We start from the raw sequence: 16106 nt of genomic DNA, 5'->3' as shown, positions 1-16106 counted from the left end.
CAGACAGATGACAGATTGGTCTCTACAGACGGCTTTATGCTCAACTTCCTGTGGGTGCTTCAGCAGCTGAGCACGAAGATCAAGCTTGAGACGGTTGACCCCTCCTACATCTTCCATCCTCGGTGTCGCATTGTACTCCCAGCGGATGAGACGCGAGTGAAAGCTACCATGGAGGATGTTGGCAGCTGGATGGTTGAGCTGTGTGAGTTACGGATGGCTGCTGTTGTCTCCACCTTTTTGTTCCTTTGCAGATGTGCAAAAACAAATCTGTGGGTTATTATATTTGGGCTGTGTGTTTATAAGTTCTGCTCCAAGCTAGCTAGCTTGTGCTTTAAGGAAAATAGAGTTGTGGGACCTTTGAAATTAACTATTGTTTTTAATGTGTTGGCCATTTGAATTTCCAGTAGTCTGTGGAACAGACAGAGGTATCTAGAACCTCTTGCTTGACCCCTGGCATTGAGATTTCACTCTGTGTTGGTCCCATGCACACTTTTCACATCTTAGCTTTGCAGCCTTAAGGTCTAGAAACATGTTTAAGAAGAAGGATGCCCCCCCCCCCCCCAGTTAACAGTTGCATCCGGGAAGTGAGCCACCACTGGAGGCTAAAACTTAATAAAGCAAATGAGAATCAGGCCATTTGTCATGGCAGATAGCAGTTACTTCATTTATAAGATTCCTTTCTGCAAGGATGTGGAACCTTCAAGCTTCCAGATGTTGCCGGACTCCAATTCTCATCCTCCCTAGCCAGCATTGCTAAGAGTCAGAGATGCTGGGTGCCATGGCCCAATGACATCTGAAGGGCCACATGTTCCCGAGCTTGGCTTTAGGCAATTTCTGTATGTTGCTACATGGGGAGAATATTCCATGCTGCATGGTGATTCCCCTGTTCTCCCATTCTCCACTTTCTGCACCAGTATCAGCTATATCTATCTGCTGTTCAGACAGTGTCAGCATCAACACAGTCAATACATAGGTGCTGTACAGTGGTACCTCGGGTTAAGAACTTCATTCGTTCTGGAGGTCTGTTCTTAACCTGCAGTACCACTTTAGCTAATGGGGCCTCCCGCTGCTGCCGCGCAATTTCTGTTCTCATCCTGAAACAAAGTTCTTAACCCGAGGTACTACTTCAGGGTTAGCGGAGTCTGTGACCTGAAGCGTCTGTAACCCGAGGTACCACTGTATAACTTACGGAGATAATAGCTTTAAAAGCATAACCTTTTAGCAACGTTGCCCAGCAACTTTTGTTGTTGTGCCACACCATGCCCACTAATGTGAATGGAATTTAGTCCAGCATGCCAGTGTATCGGTCCAAAATGTAACAGGCATGAAAGGAGAAACTGGGACGGAAGCTCTAGTACGATAATCAGGAAAGCTTAACTTACCGTAGTTTTCGCTCTATAAGACACACTTTTTCCCCTCCAAAAATTAAGGGGAAATGTGTGTACGTCTTATGGAGCGAATGCAGACTCCATGGCTTCAGCAAAAGCAACACGAAGCCTCCGGAGTGCAGCGGGAGGGCTGAAGCCAGGAGAGCGAGAGGGGTCAGTGCGCACTGATCCCTCTTGCTCTCCTGGCTTCGCTTCACTGGAGAGGTGCTGCACAGAGAGGGAGAGCTGCGCAGCGCCTTTTCAGTGCTGAAGAGGCGCTGCGCAGAGAGGGAAAGCTGCACAAAGCACCTTCAGCGAAGCAGGAGGAGAAATGGAAGGGGCTCCATTTCTCCTGCGCTTCGCTAAAGGGGCGCTGCGCAGAGAGGAAGAGAATTTTTTTTCTTGTTCTCCCCCTCTAAAACTAGGTGTGTCTTATGGCTGGGTGCGTCCTATAGAATGAAAAATACAGTAATATTTCCCATGTCTGAATGAACCCTAACTTCTCAATTCTATCCTGTTCCTTCTCCTTTCCCCAGCTAGGGATCAGTCCCTCTTTTCTGAGCCGAAATTTCCAACGGAGTGCTTCTTCCTGACCCTCCATGCCCATCACCTGTCTATCTTGCCAAGCTGCCGTCGATACATCCGCCGACTGAGGGCCATCCGGGAGCTCAACAGGTGAGGAAGACATGTAGAACGTTGACATTTTCTAAATCTGGTTCTTAGCTGTTGTCGATTTCAATTACTTTCTGAATGCTTTCGTTTGTTTTTGCCGATAATCTCATTACTTAAATTTTGCTGCAAACTGCTTTGAGGGTTTTTGTTTTACGATCAAACAGTGAAAAGATTTTATTAAATAAACAAAAATAAAATAAATCAGGCACCTCCATACTCCAAAGCACTTTTGATAATGGTCTGCCAGTTTCTCCTGCCTTCTTTGAGTCCCTTCAGTTTTTTGTTAGCCACAGAGCTCTGAGCTGGCTGATGTGTGGCAGAGAGGTTGTGAATGCAGATGGGGGCTCATCATGCGGCTGACTTGGTAGATCCAGATGGCTGTGGGAAGCGGGGAGCCTGTCTTCTGCCGATGATCTCAAGCTCTGCAGGCATTGTCTGCTTGGAGAGCCGTGCCAGTTCCCAGAAAGCTCTGTAGGCCACCAATGGCCTCATTGTTCATCGAGGTCTAAAGGTGGCTTTGAGTAATCGCTAGCATAACTTGGCAAGAGGATGCTTACTGTAGTGTGCATGCACAGTATCAGGAGGGAACTAGGACTGGGTGCGCCAGCGATTCAGTCAGCTGAGGGGAGGTTGTGGGGGCTGAGTAGGGGGAGAAGTGGATGTTGGCTTGGTTCTAATGCAACTCTAAGCCATGGTTTGTTCCATGGATGATCAAACAAACCATGGCTTGTTTTGCCAAAGGTTTGGCTTGTTGTGCAGCTGCTCTTGCCTCTATAGTTTCATGAGCTTCTGGGGTGGCCAAACAAACCATAGTTAAGGAAGAGTGCTTGGTTCACACATAATACCAGCTATAGTTCAAGCAAATGAAGATTCATCAGCCAACTACAAACCAGCATCTCTAAGTAGTAATGGGCAAAGACTCCTTCGCTGAAACCCTCCTACCAGTTAATGTCGACAATATTGAGCTAGATGGACCAATTGTCTGGTGTGATATAAGTCAGCTTCCTATGTTCATACGTTCATAGCTTAGTGATGGAGCATCTGTTTCATATGCAGAAGGTCCCAGGTTCTATCCCCAGTGCAGTCTCCAAGGAGGGCTGGGAATGTTCAGTGGAGTGCCACTGCTGGTTGGCATAGACAATACTGACCTAGATGGACCAATGGCCTGATGTGATATAAGGCAGCTTCCTATGTCCTGTTTCATTTACCTCTTCCTCTCTGGTGCTTTGCGCTCTCTGCCTTTGCCACAATTGCTCAATTTTTATTTTTATTTTTTTCCTCTTGTTTGGTTTACTTTTACAGGACCGTGGAGGACTTGAAGAATAATGAAACTCAGTGGAAGGATTCTCCTCTGGCCACACGGCATCGAGAAATGCTAAAGCGCTGCAAAACACAGCTCAAGGTTTGTAAGCTGCGGTCGGGCAAAAGCCAGTTAGTCCCTTGCTCCAGCTTCACCTTGAGGGTTTCAGGGAGCCAACCTTGACTGCAAATGATTACAGAGGTTTGAATGTGTATGTTGGGTGCTGAGTGCCTACGTGAAGGTTTGATAAGCTAGTAAACTTGGATAGGATTGCAGGCGTAAGAGGGAGACACGATAGAGGCATAGAAAACATACACATCACATGGAGAAAGTGGTGTTTGGGGAAAGAATTTTCTCCTTCTCTCATACTACTAGATCTTGAGGTCATCCCATGATGCTGATAGGCAGGAGATTTCAGGGCCGATGAGAACCCTTCACAGAACACATAATTATTATTATTTAATTCATTGCTGCAACCCTAGGCAGGGATGGTGAAGCAGAACTTCTGTGTTCAGAAGTGGCATATCTCTGCTTACCAGTTGCTGGGGTGGGGATGGGGGCAAGAGGAGGAGAGAGTCTTGCCCTTCTGCCTTGCTTGTGGGCTCCTGTCTTTGTTGTCCACTGTGAAGACCAGGGTGCTGGACTAGATGAGCCTTTGCTCTGATCCAGACACCAGGCTCTTGCATTCTTGTGCCCTGTATAATCAGTTCATCCTGCCCAAACAAACATTTATTGAACTGCTTCTTCTTTCAGAGTATGCTTCTCCCAACTTGAATGCTTTGCTGTTCTGAGTGCAATATATTGTTTGTGTATGGGCGGGTGGGACATACTGATTTTTAGTGTGGTGCTTTTGCTTAACTTTTGGGTCCTGGCAACTTCTCTGTGCAGAAATTGGTGCGGTGCAAAGCCTGTGCAGATGCCGGCCTCCTAGACGAGAATTTCCTTAGAAGGTGCCTGAATTTTTACAGCATGGTCATCCAGCTCTTGCTCCGGATCCTAGACCCTGCCTACCCCAAGTGAGTCGCATTTGAGATCTCCTCATCTCACCCAGTGTGCGTTTTTGTGCTGGCCAAGTCACTAGCTACCTCCTGCCAATTAACAGTAGGTGTCTGCCCCCAAAATGACTCCTATAGGTGAGGCCATTTTTCAGTTACCAGCTTTGAAAAGCCTAGATAATGCTTTATGGGGAAGTTTTTAAAAACATCTCACTTCCCAAGCAGCCTGAAGTCAGTGAGGAGGAAATATTCATCCTGACACTCTGATGTGTATCCAATGTTAGTCCTACTTGCAGTAGGCCCAGTCAAATAAATAAACATGATTAATTTGTCTATTGATTTCAGTGTGACAAGAAGTGAGTTGAATGTGACCTTCTCTTGTCACCCTTCCTCATCCTGATACCCTCCAGATGTCTCTGAACTACAACTCCCATCATCCCTCATCGCAGGCCATTATTGATGGGTCTGATGGGAATTGTATTCCAACAACAGCTGGAGGGCCAGGTGGGGAAAGTTTGATTTGTTCCCTTACTCTTAAAATGAAATCTCTGCAGGAAATCAGGTACAAATTGCATACCTGTACCTTTGTTTTAAAACAGTGTAGGGTATAACTTGTTTTGTGCATGACCCTTAAAATGTATTTATATGGCTGTGAATTTGCTTTCCATGTATGTGGCTTTTGGTTCATGGTGGCATACTTAGCCAGTTATCTACCCTTTGCAGAGTTTTGAAAGCTATTTATGAGAGATGCCTGCCCCAAGGCGCTTAATGGTCTTTCTCTCCTCCCTGTGTTCACAGCATAAAACTGCCTTTAAACCCTGATGTCCCGAAAGTGTTTGCAGCATTGCCTGAGTTTTACGTGGAAGATGTCGCGGAATTTTTATTTTTTATTGTACAGTAAGTAATATTGCCACCTTGTTCTTGTTGGCTTCTAAGAAGCATCTGGCCACTGTATGGAAATAGCAGGAAGGGCCTTTGCTCAGCTTTGGAGCATCTGCTTAGCATGTAGAAGGTCTCAGGTTTGATCCCCATTGGCATCTCCTGGTAGCCCTTAGAGAGCCACTGCCAGTCAGTGTAGACAATACTGAGCTAGATGGACCCAGTGGTCTAAACCTGTACAGTGGTGCCCTGCAAGACGAATGCCTTGCAAGACAGAAAACCCGCTAGACGAAAGGGTTTTCCGTTTTGGAGGTGCCTCGCAGGACGAATTTGCTATGGGCTTGCTTCGCAAGACGAAAATGCCTTGTGATTCCTGGGGTTTTTTTCCGCTCCCCACCCCCTTTTTCTAAGGCACTAAGCTGCTAATAGCCTTTTAGCAGCTAATCCGCTAATCCCTTAAACCTTTAATAGCCGCTAATAGCCGCTAAACCGCTAATAGCGCTAATCCGCTAATGGGTTTGCTTCGCAAGACGACAAAACCGCTAGACGAAGAGACTCACGGAACGGATTCTTTTTGTCTTGCGAGGCACCACTGTATAATGCAGCTTCCTAAGTTCCTGTGTCTTAAGGGAAGGGCTGTGTTAGAGCACTTCCTGGCATCTGCAAGAAGCGCCCAGGAAGACATCTTGCCGGAAACCCTGGAGAGCTGGTGCCAGTTTGCATAGACCGTATTGAGTTGACTCATTAGAAGGCAGCCTTCCATGTTCTGAGAAAACAAAACTAGACAGGCCTTTGGGCTGAACCAGCAGCTTTCTACTTACTTTGCTGTTGTGCTTCTCCATTCAGGACCGTTTTCTCATTTGCCCGTTTTTCATCCCACCCCACCCCCCGTTGCCAGATATTCTCCTCAGGTACTTTATGAGCCTTGCACCCAAGACGTTGTGACGTTCCTCGTTGTGATGCTGTGCAACCAGAACTACATCCGGAACCCCTACCTGGTGGCGAAGCTGGTGGAGGTGATGTTTATGACGAACCCGGCTGTCCAGCCACGGACACAGAAATTCTTTGAGATGATTGAGAACCATCCTCTCTCCACCAAGTTGCTTGTACCGTCGCTGATGAAGTTTTATACAGGTTAGCTGCTGCCTGATTCACAGTTTGGGTTCAACTTTAAACCCAGAGCGCCCTGCCCTGGGATGTGAAGTGGTGTTGATCGCCTTGGCTGATTATAGAATTGGGATCTCTATGTCTATACATACAGTTCAGTATCCCTGGGACCATTTCTCCTGGATTTGATGTTCTTTTTGGATGTTGGCAAGGGGTAGCTCTTGATCTTCTGGTCATTCTGGAGGCGACAGGGTGTGGTGGATTTATTGTCTGACTTACGGGTTTCCCTCCGTCCTCCCCAGATGTCGAACACACCGGAGCCACCAGCGAGTTCTATGACAAATTTACAATCCGCTACCACATCAGCACCATCTTCAAAAGCCTCTGGCAGAATATAGCTCACCATGGCACCTTCATGGAAGAGTTCAAGTGAGTTAGAGGGCTTTCAGCATGGCGGGGGCTGGGTCTTAAGGGTTTCTGGACTGGCCCTCATCTTTTGTGGTGAGACCATAGCTCAGTGGGTTAGAGATCACCTTCTTTGCATGGGGAAGGTCCCAGGTCCAATCCCCACCATCTCCAGTTTAAAAAGATCAGGTACCTGGTGATATAGAAGGCCTTTGCCTGAGATGTTAGGAGAGGTGCTGCCAGTCAATCTGTGCCTCCCTTCTCTCTCATTTCAGTCTGGTATTTGTGCCTCTCCCAGGGTAGAGCATTTTTAAAGAGCTGTGCAGGAAGGCAGTTCCCAAAGAGGAATTAATCTGACTTTGATGCACTGGATAAGAGCAGGGTAGCAGTTCAGGATTACAGATAAATAGTTGTATTAAAGGCATTTAGTCTTAATCTTGTGTGTTCCTTACAACAGTCTTGTGGGGTAGGTTCCATTTCCATTTTGTGGGCGGGGAAACTGGTGCACAGCAGTAACAGATGGCTGAGCAGGGATTTGAACCTCTGCCAGATCCAAGTAACAGCACTGGGGTTGCAGCTCAGTCGTTCTGCTATATTGGAACCAAGGAATCCCATCTCCATTAGAACTCTCTGCTTCTGTCTCTCTCCATCTCTCTCTCTCTCTCCTAGCTCTGGGAAGCAATTTGTTCGCTACATCAATATGCTGATCAATGACACAACGTTCTTGCTGGACGAGAGTTTGGAGTCCCTAAAACGCATCCATGAAGTGCAGGAGGAGATGAAAAACAAAGAGCATTGGGACTTGCTGCCCAGGGTGAGCAAATGTCTCCTTTTGGAGGTTCCTCTGCCATTTTCTGAGTTAGTATACCCCACCTTCTATGCAGTAAGTGCCCCAGTGTATCGCAAGAAGGGTTGGCACCTGCCTTCAACAACCTGGGCACTGAGCCAGTTTTAAGGTCCGGCTGCTTAAATATAAAGTCCTGCATAACTTTGGATAGGTTATCTGAAAAAGCATCTTCTCCTCCACTATCTCGTAAGGGCATTAAATATCAACAGATGGAACCCTGTTAATTTTTGTCATAGCCTGATTACTCCTGGAGGTGAGCTTTTTCATTGGTGTTTTTCATATTGTGGAATGCCCTCCCTACTGAAATAACCCCCATCAGTACAGTGGTACCTTGCGTTACATACGCTTCAGGTTACATACGCTTCAGGTTACAGACTCCGCTAACCCAGAAATATTACCTCGGGTTAAGAACTTTGCTTCAGGATGAGAACAGAAATCGTGCTCTGCGGCGTGGCAGCAGCGGGAGGCCTCATTAGCTAAAGTGGTGCTTCAGGTTAAGAACAGTTTCAGGTTAAGTACGGACCTCCGGAACGAATTAAGTACTTAAGCCAAGGTACCACTGTATTGGTGTTTCACTGGCTCTTGAAGGTGCACCTTCTTAGGCAAGCATGCCCCTGAACTTAATGTTTGGTTTTTAAAAAACTTAAACTTTTAATGGTTCTGTTTTTTAACTGACTTGTTCCATTGGATTTTAAAGTTGTGGATGTTTTTAACACTTCGAATTGTTAATTTGTGTCTTGTTTGGATTTTGCTATTGATTTTATATTTGTACACTGCTTAGAAGCCATCCTTGGCAAGTAAGCAGTATATAAAATAATTAATAGCAACTTAATGTTGGTTGCATCTGGTGCTTTGTGATATTGGGGGTGGGAGCAGTGAGATGAAGCAAGGGTGTCTTGCTGCTGGAAGATGTGGCTGGAAATTTGATAACATATACCAGCTGCTTGTTTTATTTGATGCTGAGGCAGAGGCAGTTTGATTTGCAGTGCCTTTTCTTCTAGGACCAGCAACAAGCACGGCAGTCTCAGCTGGCGCAGGATGAGAGGGTGTCACGCTCTTACCTGGCCCTGGCGACAGAAACAGTCGATATGTTCCACATCCTCACCAAACAAGTTCAGAAGCCTTTCCTCAGACCTGTGAGTATAAGCTTGAGGTTTGTGATGAGGCGCTTTAAATTATAAAATAGGTGGCAACTTGATTTGCAGGTTTTACTTACATTACTGGCTCTGCGGTTCATTCGTAGCCCAGCCAGCTTGAGTTCTTCAAAGTCGGTGTTATTGTGGATGCAGCCATAAGCCTCACCTGTGATTTAAAAGTTCTCATCGTTGAGACTCTCACCTTTTGGGAAGTAAACCTTGATCCCTGGCTCAATGTTGCCTCCAAACCACAATAATAAACCAAGGCTTGTTCTTCACAGTTTCTTGGAGCAAAAGAAACCAACATGAGGGGTTTTGTACTACAGTTCCTATCATCCCTGACTATTGGTCATGCCAACTGGGGCTGATGGGAGTTGTAGTCCAAAAATTCTGGAGGGCACCACATTGGCTACCCTTGGGTTAGTGGCCTCTCGGGTGTCCACATGGTGCTAGAAGCCTTTGCCATCAAGCCAGGGGCAGCCTGAAAAGTACTAGGTAGGTGCCTGCAAGGGGGCAAGCAGCCATGGGGACAGGAGTGGCCACCTGGTGTACAATCCAAAAGTGCCTCTTGTACAAGGAGCAGTGATTGAGTAGATGAGATGAGGATCCAGATTCCTAACTGCTGAAGGGAGTTGGCAACCTTCTGCCACACTACAAGGGTGTGACCAAGAAAAACAGAATCCAGGAAGCAGCCTTGGTTCCCATTGGGAAAAAGGAAACAGGTTTTGATGCAGGAAATGGTGGGGATGGACAAAGCTACATTGGGGAAATTAGCACAGTTGCAGAACATGGGACAAGCCTGTTGGATCAGGCCATTGGCCCATCTAGTCCAGCATCCTGTTCTCACAGTGGCCAACAAAATGCCTGTGGATGCGTTGTTATTATTATTAAGCATCCGGCATTTATGGGGATTCAAGAATTCCTCTCCAATGATAATACTTTCTGCTGTGGCATTTCCAGGAGCTTGGGCCGCGATTGGCTGCAATGCTGAACTTCAACCTTCAGCAGCTGTGCGGCCCCAAGTGCCGCGACCTGAAAGTCGAGAACCCCGAGAAGTATGGCTTTGAACCAAAGAAGCTTTTGGACCAACTGACGGACATCTACCTGCAGCTAGACTGCGCTCGCTTTGCAAAAGCAATAGCTGATGACCAGGTGAGTGGGGGAGTCCAGGAAAGAAAGGTGTTCAGAGGGTTAGGGTTAGGGAAGAAATTAGTAGTTAGGGATGGGGAAGCTGTGGCCCTCCAGATGTTATTGGATGACAACTCCCATCAACCCTGACCATTAACTAGCTGGAGCTGATGGGAGCTGGACTCTCAACAAAAGCTGAAAGGGCCCCAGGTTTCCCAGGGCTTTGCCATCTCCATAGCAGTTGGATATTGGCCCATTTTGTTTTGTTTTTTCCAATTTGGGATGGCCATTGCTTAACCTCTCATGTGTGCATGCATATTTGAGTAAGGATACATGAATACCTTGGCAAAGATTTTTAGGCGTTTCCCTAATAGGCTTGCCTTTTAGGGGAAACTTTGGTAATTTAAACAGCTGTATTGCATATTCAAAGGGCGAGAATCTTGGGCAAAAAGGTGAATGCTCTGCTAGTCCTCAGTTATTTTGTGACAGTTGGATTCCACACCCCCCCCCCCAAAAAAAATGTGTTTTGAAGAAAATTACTCCACTCTGAAGTTGAGATTCTCCCAAAGCATTTGCTGAATTCTTCTTTCGATTTGTAAAATTCCATGCAATTTATGAAGCCCAGAAGAGTGTGCTGGGCACTGTGCCATATAGGCATAGAGTTTTTTCCCCTGCTGGGTTGGTGTCGAGGAAGGAGTGGGCACATCGTGTGTTGATCACTGCACTGCAGATAAATCTGTATCAGATGTCTGAAGCAGCTTGATGTGGTGGAGCTGATTTGAAAGAAAGTCCCCGAGAAAGAACAAACCGATGTTGCTAAGTCATGCCGCCACAGGTTGACTTCTTTAATGCTCTGCTTGTTCAGAGCAAGCTGTGCAACCCTGTCTGAAGGCACCTACCTGATGGGGAAAGTCTGATTTCCATCCCTAGTAACTGAAAAGTGTGTGTGTGTCTGTGTGTGTGTGCCCTTTCTTTCTCCAGAACTGAGTTTCCTTGCACGTGGCTTTGTTGCTTGATATTTTGGCTACAACAGTCTCTCAGCTGCTTTCCCCTCCCCACTCCCGCTGGCTGATTTGATATTTATCTGGCAACCATACTGCCTTGGAATCGGAGCGCTGCCCATCCTGCAGTGATACTGCATCGCACTGGCAAGCTCCCAGCAGGTGCCGGCTCTTGCTTGCTGTGACTCCTTACTGCAGGCTTTTTGGAGTTGACATGGCGAGGAGGGAGGGAGAAGACTTTCTGATTACATGCCAGCAGAGTCTGCCACTTGATCGCTGGACATGGAAGTGCACACAACCTATCTATTGCAGGAGCAGATAGCCTTTCTCACGCTTTGGACCGTGTGTTAATTTTAGGAATGGCGGGATTGCCATCTGTGTCAGACCAAACAGTCTGTTTTAGCTGCACATCCCGTCTCCCCACATTGTGTAAACAGGTGCCTCAAGAAAGCTTCATAGCAGAGATTTCCATTTCCATTAATTACCTGGTATCTAGTACTAAAAGTATGTCGAGAGAGGGGCGGACGGAGAGGAGAACAAGACAGCGTTGTGTGTGCTGTGATTCCACTGAAGTGCAAAGCAAGCAAAGAACTTGTTTCTGAGTATGGAATGGAGATTCCTCAGGATCTCAACTTTCATTTAAAAAGAGACACCACATTTCTAGTCCTTATCCCTGTAAATAATATTTGAAAGAGTGGGTGGTGGCTGAATTAAAAAAATTCCAGGGGTTGAAGGAAGCGGCTTCAGTGCACTTTGCCTTTCCCATAATACACTAAACCAGAATGAACAGCCCGGAATGGCAGAATAAGCTTTGCAAAGTAATTTTATTCCATTTTGCACATGTTCCCCGTGTCACTAACGGTCAGCTGGGAGGTGGTGAAAAGCTGAAGGGAAAGGACTTAACTCTTGGCTATCTCCCCCTGACTTTCTGTGCCCTATTCCTGCAGCAGTGCTTTAAACACAGAACAGCCAACTGCTTAGAAACATAGATGAGCTGCCTTATACTGAACCAAACCATTGGTTCTTTAAGTTCAGTATTGGCTCCCTTGACTCCTGGGGCCTTCTGCATACAAGCAGATGGTCCTTCCCCTAAAACAGCAGTATGGTGTTAGTCTTCAAGCAGCTGTATACAGAGTCAGCCCATTTGGTCCATCTAGCTCGGCCTTGCATCTACATAGACTGGCAACAGCTCTCTAAGGTTTCCAGCTAAGGGCCTATCTAAGGGTACTGGGGATTGAGCCTGGGACCTTCTGCTTGCTCACCAAGCACTCTGCCGCTGAGCTTATGGCTTTGTCAGGTCTTGGTAGCGCATGCAATCATTGTGGTGCTTTCTGTCTTTGCAGAGGTCCTACAGCAAGGAGCTATTTGAGGAGGTCATTTCAAAGATGAGGAAAGCTGGAATCAAGTCGACAATAGCAATAGAAAAATTCAAGCTGCTAGCCGAAAAGGTGGAAGAAATCGTTGCCAAGAATGCCCGAGCAGAAATTGACTACAGTGATGCTCCTGACGAGTTTAGAGGCAAGTAGATTTTTGTGGAGATACTGCAGCTTCACCCAGGAATCATCAGCTAAAATCATGGGGCTAAAATCGAAAGAGGGGTTAACATTTTCGGATTGTATCCAATGCTACTTCTGTTTAGAGTAGACCCATTGAAGGTAGTGGCCATGACTAACTTTGGTTAATTTCAATGAGTCTCCTCTGAATGTGACTTAATTGGATGCAACCCTTAAGAAATAAATAAATTTTATGTTAAACTTGTGCAGAAGAGCAAGCTGGTTTAGCTTTTTCCAGATGCTTTTTTCTTTTTCTTCCTTTTTAGAAAATTGTATAGATGCACTCAAGGTGCAACAATGATACCTCTGTCAGTGTGAGGTTCTTAAGAAAAACATCTCTCTAGCCTTCAGTTCTCTGGGAATGTTTGCAAGTGAGTCTGAAGTTTTGATGATCTTAAACCTTTCCTTCCAGATCCACTCATGGATACATTGATGAGCGACCCTGTCAGGTTGCCATCTGGGACCATCATGGATAGATCTATCATCCTCCGGCACCTTTTGAATTCCTCCACAGATCCATTCAATCGGCAAACACTAACGGAAAACATGCTGGAACCAGGTAGAGAAAGTTGTGTTGTATCCTAAGCAAAACAGAGTAAGGGAGCTGATAGCTGGTCTTTTTTTTTCTTCAGACTAATACTTTTATACAACAAATAAGCAAAAAAACCAACAACCTTCTCTTGGAAATTGGCCTGTAGTAGAGCAATCTGACACCCCAAAATCTTTTGTCAAGATGTTCACTTATATTTATTTATATTCTAAGCTTTCAACAATTAAAAATCCAGAGTTACAAAAACAAAACCATCACACACAAAACGACCCCAAATGGAACAAATTCAGCAGAAGGTTGTCTGCTTTTTAAGCAGGGAGGGATCCCTCTGCGAAACTCTGCAATCTCTACAGATGGAAGCTCTGATAGCTGAAAAATATTGTCCATGGCAACCATGAAATTGTAGTCTGGCAACATCTGAAGGATCACCCTTGCTCTATGCTTCTGCTGTTGTCTTGAGGGACTGAATTTCCTCATCTGCTGATATGTCACCTGCATAAGAATGTTGCTTGGGCCATATAGTGCAGTATGGCCAACTCAGCCTGTTATGGCTGGTAGTCATTGATGCACCTCTGCTCTTCCATTAATGTTCCCAGCCCTCCCCTTAAAGTCTGCACTGGCTTCCTATGTACTCCCGGGCCAGGTTCAAGTTTCTTGTGCTACTGTATAAAGTCCCCAAATTACTTAGGCCCAGGGTACTTCTTGCCCTGTACAAGTCAATCACTGAGTTCACCTTTGGGGGAGAGCACTATTTGTGGTCCTCCATGGACCAAAAGCACAACTCGCACCAACAAGAAATCATGCCTTCAGTGTTGAGGAGCCGTTTTTGTGGAACTCGCTCCCACTAGAAGTCAGACAGGCACTGTCCCATTTCATTTTAGGAGGACTTTGCACACGGATGTTCGTTGTTCCGTGTGCTCTGAGTGGACACGAGAAGCTGCCTTATACTGAGTGAGACCATGAAGCTCAGCATTGTTTCTGCACTGACTGGCAGTGGCTTTCCAAGGTTTCGGGCAGGGAATGTTCCCAGCCCAACCTGGAGATTAGACCCGGGACCTTCTGCACACAAAGCAGATTCTCAACCACTGAGCTTTGTTACGGTGAGGTATTTTGCGTTTAACTTTCCTTCCCCCTCTTTACTCCCCCTACTCAGTGCCAGAGCTCAAAGAGCAAATCCAAGCCTGGATGAGAGACAAACAGAACACTGACCATTGAGGACCCTCCTCCTGCCTGGCAGCACACATGCCAAGGTCAACTGTGAAGAGCAGGACGAAGGGGATTGAGGCGTGGGGGATGTGCTGATTCTTTTGGAAGTGGAAGCTGGCTGGGCTGGAGCTCACACAGTGCCTGTTGCTGCTGCTGCTGCTGCTGCTGCTGCTGCTGCTCCTCCTGCTGCAAAACGACATAAAAGCATGTGGATGAAGAGAAGGAACAACAAAAAATTTAAAAAGCAGCTTAATTCTTGTACATATATTTAAGTGATCAAACACGCCGGTCGATAACGTTGTGGGGGATAAGTTTAGGAAGCTGGCTCTTGTTATGAGGCAAAAATCCTCTGACATCTCATAATTGGGGTTTATACAGCTTGAATTCCTTTTTTTAAAATAAAAAAAAAAAACCTGGAAGACATGTGGATCAGGGAAGCAAAACCCTCAACATGTTGTGTTGTTTTTGTTTTAAAAATATTGCCAGGTCTCCGTTAATTTGATTGTGGTTGAAACCTTGAACATTTTGCTGCTAAAGTGACCCCCATCACACATACACACTTTCTTTTCTTCCCTGTTAACTTTTCCTACACTACCCTCTCCGGTTTTTTTTCTGTAATGTGAAGCAAATGTTCCCTGTATATTAAAAAAAAAAAAATCCTTCTCTAGCCCCAAGAGAACATAATCTTGAAAAGATAAGTGTGCCTGCAACAAGTGTTAATCTTGGGGAGGGAATCATATTTTTCTATTACACATATTCATTTATTTTTATTTGGTCAGCCATACATGAGAAGAGTAATCCACAATGGCAGATTTCCTTTTCTCTCCCCTGCTGCCCCTGCCTTTTCTTTTCTTTTCTTTTTGCACATTGGATTTTTGTCTTTTGGGAGACGCTTAAACGCTTTAGGGTTTTTTTGTTGTTGTTTTTAAAGCCAGAGATCTAATAAGCTAAATGATGATGATTCTGAGTCTTTTAAGAGCTTGTCTCCCAAGCGGGGCAGATCATTTTAAGTCTCAGCACCTACCAGTGAAGGCAGGAATATCCATTTTTATGTTGCGTCCCAGTTTTGTATCCATGGCTTGGCCTTACCAAAGCAAAAAAAAAAAAAAAGGGTGCAGAAAAAAATGTAGACTTGCTTTTTTTTTTTAAGAAAAACACAGAAACTATATAAAAAAGACGAAACATTTTTGTATGACTGCCCCCTGCTTAAAGATACTTGAATTTCCTTTTTAAAAAGGATTTGAAACCACAGTGTTTAAAAAAAAAAAAGCCTGAAAAGAAATGTTTTCTTTTTTCTTTTTCTTTCTTTTTCTTTTTGCTGACAGTGTCCTCTGTTCAGTTCCTGATTCTTGAACTACAATAAATGGTGATACACATTCACAATAACCCTTCAGTGTGTATGTCTCCTTCACATATGTTGTGTGCATGCTGCAGGTGGGTGGTTGTGTGGGCTGCTGAATCAGAGTTGGAAATGTGCTTGTTTGACTTTAGTACAGTCGTACCTTGGAAGTCGAACGGAATCCGTCCCAGAAGTCCATTCGACATCCAAAACGTTCGGAAACTGAGGTGCAGCTTCTGATTGGCTGCAGGAAGCTCCGGAAGCCCCATAGGACATTCGCCTTCCAAAAATAGTTCTCAAACCAGAATAGTCGCTTCTGGGTTTGCGGCATTCGGGAGCCAAAACGTTTGAGAACTAAACTGTCTGAAAACCAAGGTATGACTATATAATATTTCATATTTATTTATTACTTGCCCTTCATTCTAAGGTCCCAGGGTGGATTCTGACACTAAAACACTGTATTTCAAACAGCTTATTATTTACAGTCACAAAAATAAGGTGGGTCCTAAAAAAACAGGCCGCTCACATATCAAAAGCCAGGGTAAAGAAGGTGTGTGTTCAGCATTTTCTGGAAGCTGTCTAATGATGGTGCCAGACACACCTCTGTGTGGATACAGCCAT

At 45.4% G+C, this 16106-nt stretch overlaps 1 protein-coding gene and 1 long non-coding RNA gene across 12 annotated transcripts in view; one reads left to right on the top strand and one right to left on the bottom strand.

Annotated features, from left to right (window-relative positions):
- The window catches only part of UBE4B (ubiquitination factor E4B), a 70799-nt gene extending 55267 nt beyond the window's left edge, over positions 1–15532 (top strand). For all 11 annotated transcript variants that reach the window (XM_083453729.1, XM_083453738.1, XM_083453733.1 and 8 more), the window contains 13 exons: positions 4–202; positions 1904–2042; positions 3342–3441; positions 4228–4355; positions 5133–5231; positions 6112–6347; positions 6623–6749; positions 7395–7539; positions 8574–8708; positions 9669–9860; positions 12181–12355; positions 12803–12949; positions 14094–15532. In XM_083453729.1, the coding sequence (XP_083309855.1) occupies positions 4–202; positions 1904–2042; positions 3342–3441; positions 4228–4355; positions 5133–5231; positions 6112–6347; positions 6623–6749; positions 7395–7539; positions 8574–8708; positions 9669–9860; positions 12181–12355; positions 12803–12949; positions 14094–14155 (1884 nt within the window). In that variant the 3' untranslated portion in view covers positions 14156–15532. The remainder of the gene's footprint in view (positions 1–3; positions 203–1903; positions 2043–3341; positions 3442–4227; positions 4356–5132; positions 5232–6111; positions 6348–6622; positions 6750–7394; positions 7540–8573; positions 8709–9668; positions 9861–12180; positions 12356–12802; positions 12950–14093) is intronic.
- On the bottom strand, positions 554–1947 carry LOC310684020. The gene is made up of 2 exons (XR_014514659.1): positions 1835–1947; positions 554–1377 (listed from the first exon to the last, which is right to left on the bottom strand). It is a non-coding gene; the product is annotated as an uncharacterized lncRNA (long non-coding RNA).
- Positions 15533–16106: the final 574 nt, after the last annotated feature.

The sequence above is a fragment of the Podarcis tiliguerta genome (assembly GCF_965153285.1).
Source record: "Podarcis tiliguerta genome assembly, chromosome: 8".
Taxonomy (NCBI): Eukaryota; Metazoa; Chordata; class Lepidosauria; order Squamata; family Lacertidae; genus Podarcis; species Podarcis tiliguerta.
This window is presented reverse-complemented; position numbering and strand designations above follow the sequence as displayed.